Genomic DNA, 6,955 nt, shown 5'->3' with positions numbered 1-6,955 from the left:
GCCTAGGTAAACCCTGAATCCTATCTTAAGCATAGCGGGGTAGGAGTGTTGGTATAAGTAGGAGCTCCTGGAATGTGGCCTCTGACCAGTAGAACCACTAACAACTGATGACATCATAAAGAATTTGGTAAAGTATTGTGTCATAAGGGCTTAGAGAATGTTAGTGATGACAAAGTGTTCATTAGTTATTTTTGGATTAGAGTGACAGCATCATTATAGTGTTACGAGCAGTGGTTATTGTGTGACAGATTTTTGTCCATTTCAGGATGTGGCACACTTTATTTATTCATTTTATGATCGGTGCAAGGTTCTTTTAAACTTATTTTTACACCCTTTCTTGAATCCACCACATCTCAGGTAAGACATTGGTTTAATCTTGGTACTTTTTTAAAGAAACAAGGCATATAATCCCTGTGCTATAAGTGTGCATATGCAATATTTTGTCACAATTACTGTTTTTGAGAGGCAAGGGAAGAGTGAGGGGAAAACAGGGTTTAGGCTAAGGCAACTTTTTAATTTTAATGGATGTGAAGGTCACACATAGTTTACTGAACTGCTATGTCTAGTTTAACAAATAATTAGGCTGGAAAAAAAGAAGTAATGAAATAGTCTATTTTAGGGGAAGTGGTTACCATGGAAACACCAATGGGCTATGGCTTTGAAACTGCATAGCCTATGACATCACATCACACACACTGCTTATACAATGGCATGGGATACCAAATCAGCCAATCACAATCAAGAACCAAACACAGTTTTAGATTGCCAATATGACTGTATACATGGGTTCCCAGTGTTTGTAAACACGATGTTATGAGGAGGGGCAAGAGGAGGAGCAAGACACTGGCAGCCAATCACGTGAGCTAATTTTTTGACCGACAGCGGTTTCCAACAATCAGAAGTTGAGTTGATAGGTTCGCGCAGTCGGGTTAAAACAAAACTTTAGAACCCATGTATAGGATGTAAGCCTACAATCAATGGTTTCAACCACTACTCCCATTGGCTTCAACAGTGTCTTCAACTGATGATGTTGTTTCCTAAGGCAACAATTATGACATAATGATCGCATGTGCATCAGGTTGCATCATAATCACTTGCTGTTCCCTGATTCTATTCACATTCTCTGTTGTAGCCTATGCACCATTTACGTAAAATGTGTAGTTGTAATAATAGGCCTATATTTTTTTATTAAATCAAATAATTTAAACCAAGCAATTGGAGGAGATAGGTAAGGATCTCGACCAACAGAACTCCTTGCTATATTTATTTATACTGATATATTTATGTATTTATTTATTCATTTTCAAACACAATAATCAGATATGTTGTGTTGTGTTGTGTTGTGTTGTGTTGTGTTGTGTTGTGTTGTGTTGTGTTGTGTTGTGTTGTGTTGTGTTGTGTTGTGTTGTGTTGTGTTGTGTTGTGTTGTGTTGTGTTGTGTTGTGTTGTGTTTTAGCCCATCATGAGTGATCACGTTGATGGGCAGAGTGTGAGTGATCAATGCAGCGATGATGTGTCCACCATCAGCCTCATATCTGAAGCTCCCAGTGAGGTAAGATCTGCTGCCACTGAAATTACAGCAGCTATGTTACAATATTTTGCACCAAATAGAGCACACTTGGATAATTCAAATGGACTGCAATACTCCTAGGATTAGGACACAAAGCACATGGTATTCCCCATTCACTAACAGAGAAACCTTTTTTGCAACCTTCTTTCTGCTAGGCACCAGTCAGTCTTTTTTTTTCCACGAAAATTGAATCAATCTGAGAAATTACGATTTATGTTTCAGCTTACGACTTCGAGTGAAGAATCGAGCAGTGCTAGTGAAGAATCGAGCAGTGCTGCCTCCACCCCCAGCCCCATCTCTCGAGGTACCAACCAGGTAAGACAAAGCTTCACCTGAAGCCTATTACAGCCAGCAGTGCTGACACTTGAAGAATTCTCCATAAAGCCCAAATAGACTCTAGCCTTGTCATTTGTAAATCTTCAGTCAGTTCACTTTACCTTCCATGTTGATTGGGTTTCGTTTTGTGGGAAGATTACTCATGTTGCCAGAAGACATGACAATCATGTTCAAACGTAAGCAATTTGTCAGGAACTTGGGTTCACTTCACTCCTCCCAATAGTCTAATATTTTCTCAATTTAGCTGTTTCAGACCCATTGTATGAATGAAATTAGTGCGATGATATATTATGACAAGTCTTTTTTACTCTTTGTTCACTGTGTTTGAATCTGTCTTCCATCTACTTTACCAACTATGTATTCTGTTTTAGCCCACGACTGAGTCTTTGAGCCAGGAGGACTGGAGCAGAGAGGCTGACATCAGCTCTTCCTCCGACTCCAGCACTGTCTCTGCAGGCCCCAGCCAGGTAAGACGTGCAGTTGAAGTCACTGAAGCCCTTTGATGGAAATGGACCGGTGATCCCACCACTCACTGCTTGCCGAAAAATCATCAATATTTTCATAACTACATTGCTTTCCCAATACTCAGAGTCTTAAGTGACTTATTAAAACATTTATTACAACATCACTACAGTTTTGGTAACATTTTGGAAAGTAGCGACTCTCTCTCTCTCTCTCTCTCTCTCTCTCTCTCTCTCTCTCTCTCTCTCTCTCTCTCTCTCTCTCTCTCTCTCTCTCTCTCTCTCTCTCTCATTGATGTAGGTATCTCAGCCTCGTCTTCCATCAGCCAGACCCCTCCCACCTAGAGGGGTGAAGAGCTGGACGAGGCCTGGGGTTCGTGATGACTCAAGAGCCGCAGCAGACAGCAACGCATGCTTGGGAGATGGCACAAACATTACAGACGTGAGTAGCAACGTCTCTAACCACTGAATATATTTTAAAGTGTGTGTGTGTGTGTGTGTGTGTGTGTGTGTGTGTGTGTGTGTGTGTGTGTGTGTGTGTGTGTGTGTGTGTGTGTGTGTGTGTGTGTGTGTGTGTGTGTGTGTGTGTGTGTGTGTGTGTGTGTGTGTGTGTGTGTGTGTGTGTGTGTGTGTGTGTTAGAGAGAGAGAGAGAGAGAGAGAGAGAGAGAGAGAGAGAGAGAGAGAGAGAGAGAGAGAGAGAGAGAGAGAGAGAGAGAGAGAGAGAGAGAGAGAGAGAGAGAGAGAGAGAGAGAGAGAGAGAGAGAGATATTTAATACTCATTCATGGAATCTTACCACCAGAACATAACAGTGCAAAACATGACTAGGAAGATGATAAGGGGTTAAAAATACACAGGTCAATGCCTGCAATTTAGGCCCCACATTAAGTAGGTTGACCAACATGTGTGTTTGGAGCGCCACCTTAGGGCTCCAGAGCTACACACACAGAGATCTGGTAGAAACCAGGCTAATATGATGCCTGATCAACTGATGCAGCTGCGTAACTGCAGTAACTTCAAGGTGACATTTTTTGTCTCTCTGAGTATGCATATGGACATGATCATTCAATTTTTATGTGTGTGCTCAGGTTGAGGGCGATGACGATGATGAGATCTGGAACGCTATCAGAGGCATCACGAATGCTGGAGACTGCCATCTCAGTGATGCCTCCAGCTCTACTGAGGTACGTTGGCATTTTATGTTGTTTTCACACCTGGTCCCTTTCAGTCTTTTAAGCAAACTGAAACCTGTTACTCACCACATGTGTTATATATTTCTGCACATATGTAAATGCTCCAAAGCAGTGGTGTAGTCTACATAGAACGCGGGTATACGGAGTATATCAACTTCTAAATTTAAGGGATTTCAGTATACTCACTTAAAATTGTTTGATCCATTGTTTTGAATAGCACAAATATATACAGTATAACCACTTCAAAAAAATGCTCAAATATACAGTATACCCACCATAAAAAAGTAGACTACACCACTGCTCCAAAGTGTACCCAGACCCCTCGGAAGTGAACCATATTAAGTTCACATGGTCTCAGTACGGTTCGCTTAGAAGTCCTGACAAATTACACTTGTGACTGGGTGTTATCACTTGAGTAGCGCTCTAGAGGGCCGTGTGTGATCAAAAAGAGGACTGACACATCATAAAAGCCTAAGAAAGGAACCGGAAAGAGCAGCCGGTCCTTTTCATAATACACTCCCACTATGAAGAAAACAGAACTGAGTCCTTTTGCTGACAGTTCTTGTTTTGGTTCAGTTAAAGAGGATTGAGTTTGGATCAATGAAAGGAACTTGGTGTGAAAATATTAGTGATACATCAAGATTCACTGAAGTACGTTGGCTGGCATCGTAGAGATACATCCGGAGTAACTGAGGGAGGCTGTTGCTGAATTTAGGCTGCTATCTTAGTAATGCCTCCTATTCAGAAGTAAACTCATGGTGCAAGTACATAACTAGCACATGATATTACACAGTGGTGTACACCATTTACTCCATTGTATCTTATGAGGTATAGGTGACAAGCACTAAAAACCAAACAAGGATCCACCACAATTGTGATCCAACCAGCTGATCGTAAGACAACACATAGGTCTACTGGTAACTCAGATAAGTTACCTCTGTTGGATGGAAACTGTGTTGTTTTGTTTTATTGCTTTTACTTTTAAAACCTTTGACTCCTCTGCTCCTAGTTGTGAAATCTAATGTAGGCCCAATGTGTGTGTGTGTGTGTGTGTGTGTGTGTGTGTGTGTGTGTGTGTGTGTGTGTGTGTGTGTGTGTGTGTGTGTGTGTGTGTGTGTGTGTGTGTGTGTGTGTGTGTGTGTGTGTGTGTGTGTGTGTGTGTGTTTGCTTAGTTTGCTCAAGACCCTGACGAAGGACCGAGCATCCGTTCTGATTTGAACGATGATTACAGTCTGCTTGCGGTAAGCAACAACAGATAATGCCACCATTGCATGCATTCAATTTTCTTTTATTTCCTTAACAGTATATTCATTGTTATTAATCAATTTAATTAATTAATAGAAGAGCTGTGTAACCTGGTGTCTGTTACAAAACTATCCAGTGACCCAATTAAGTGTGTGTGCGTGTGCATGTGTGTGTGTGTGTGTGTGTTTGTGTGTGTTTGTGTGTGTGTGTGTGTGTGTGTGCGCGCACGTTTATTTGAGAAGGCCTTCAGTGACCCTCGTCTCAGGAGAAACTTGAGAAAGCCAACCACCACCGCCAAAGGCATCGACAACGCCAGCCTCCGCCCAGTGCGGAAACTTACGGTTATGGTCCCGATATGCTGGAACGAGCCCGCGGACAGCCAGGAGACCTCGGAGGGGGATGACTGCCCGGCCTCCACTGACCATGAGTCACCCGTCCTGGACATTGCTGCAGCTGATGCATCTGCCGACTCCCCTCAGCAGCAGACACTCACCCAGCAGCTGCTGCAGGACCAGGCTGTTGTTGAGGAGGACGCAGCCGAGCAACGTGATGGAAGTGGAAGTGGGGTCTGTGTGGAGGAGGGCGCACAGAGAGGAGAGAAGAGGGTCTGCTGCCCTTTCCTGAGACGCCTGGGCAAGACCCTCAGGAGCCTAGGACGGAGAGGTAGGAAGGTGGAGCCCCTTAGCATTCCCCAGACCATGCAGAAGGACGCAGCCGAGCGACGTGGTGGAAGTGGAGCCTGCGTGGAGGAGGAAGGCGCTCAGGAAGGAGGGAATGGGGTCTGCTGCCCTTTCCTGAGACGCCTGGGCAAGAGCCTCAGGAGCCTAGGCAGGAGAAGCAGGGGACATTGAATCATCATGACATTGAATGTATTGGTTGAGGGGGCCCTATCAGATGACTTTGTCCCGGGCCCAGCCAAAGCTGTCAACGGCCCTGGTTGCACCTCTCACCCCAAGACTCCCAAGCGCTCTCCAGAGGGACTGTCTTATGGTAACCCCCTGCACCCCACCTCTGCTGGCAGGTTCCAGGCTCTCCAGCCCCTCTGCTGGCTGCCTGCAATGAGCGGCTGGTAGCCTACTTCCCCAACTTGCGCTGATGTGCCTTCTCGATCCTCTCCTCCCAGGGTACCGGTCACTCAATCAAAGCCACCTGCTTTGTTGTATCATCATGGAGGCTGGGATTTACAACCCCACTGTATAGCTCTAATGGGAACTTTGCAGAAGAGATTAAATAAACTCCACTGGGGTTGAACCAAAATGAAATACAAATTAAAAGAAAGAAAAATAAATAAATATTGCCCATATCCTTTTTCCCCACATACTTTGTATGGATTAGTAAGTTATTTTCCACTTTGTATACTCCTTGAATTATTTACTGACGTAGGCCTACTTACTTACTTTAGTATCTTCTTCATACTGTGAGTTCAAGAAATTCAAGGAAACACATTAAAAATCGCAACAAAAATCGCACCTTTCACTTCATGCCGCAACAAAATCGCAACAACACAGTAAGAAGCTCGCAACTTTTATCGCGATTTTCTGGAAATCCTCGTGCACCATCTGGCAATTCCGACCGCGATTTTTTGAGAAAATGCCCGCGATTTCTTGGTGGGACTGAAGAATATGCCCATGCACCAACAGAGTCTGGTGTCTACCATGGGCAGGAGAAGCTGTCCTCTCCTTCGGGATTAAAGAGAAAATTAGAAATAATAATAATAATAATAATAATAATAATAATAATAATAATAATAATAATAATAATAATCATAATAATAATAATAATAATAATCATAACAATAATAAACAAACGTTGAAACATTGTGCATAGTAATAATAATGACTTAAAATAAAATATTACATTACACTACATATCATTTTCAACATATAGCCTACCTACCCAACATATTTAGACAAAAAAGGGATAAGATAAGATAAGTGTTTTGAGTGGAATTGACTTTACCCTAAAGACAGATTTGGTCAAATGCTATGCAATTTGCCATAGATGGACTTCACCCAGGGTCCTTCTTCTTTGATTGTAGCCCTAATGTTGCCCTAAGTCTGCAGCCTATGGGTATTGTATAGGTACTCTAGGTGTAATGTATGTACTGTCTATGTCTAATTGTATATGTCCACACCTAAAGTCTGTCTATGT

At 42.8% G+C, this 6,955-nt stretch overlaps 1 protein-coding gene across 2 annotated transcripts; it reads left to right on the top strand.

The window, feature by feature from the left end:
- Positions 1-209: 209 nt before the first annotated feature.
- LOC134436017 (uncharacterized) lies at positions 210-6,191 on the top strand. Of its 2 annotated transcripts, XM_063185079.1 has the most exons (8): positions 210-357; positions 1,457-1,552; positions 1,793-1,885; positions 2,278-2,373; positions 2,669-2,809; positions 3,455-3,550; positions 4,732-4,800; positions 5,047-6,191. In XM_063185079.1, the coding sequence occupies exons 2-8, from the start codon at positions 1,463-1,465 to the stop codon at positions 5,653-5,655; spliced, it is 1,194 nt and encodes a 397-aa protein (XP_063041149.1). In that variant the 5' UTR covers positions 210-357; positions 1,457-1,462; the 3' UTR covers positions 5,656-6,191. The 2 variants fall into 2 exon arrangements, with proteins under 2 accessions (XP_063041149.1, XP_063041217.1); XM_063185147.1 differs by lacking the exon at positions 210-357 and having other exon boundaries at positions 1,284-1,552.
- Positions 6,192-6,955: the final 764 nt, after the last annotated feature.

This window comes from Engraulis encrasicolus, chromosome 1 (assembly GCF_034702125.1).
Source record: "Engraulis encrasicolus isolate BLACKSEA-1 chromosome 1, IST_EnEncr_1.0, whole genome shotgun sequence".
Lineage (NCBI taxonomy): Eukaryota > Metazoa > Chordata > Actinopteri > Clupeiformes > Engraulidae > Engraulis > Engraulis encrasicolus.
The sequence above is the reverse complement of the archived record's forward strand: the minus strand, read 5'-3'. Positions and strand labels throughout refer to the sequence as shown.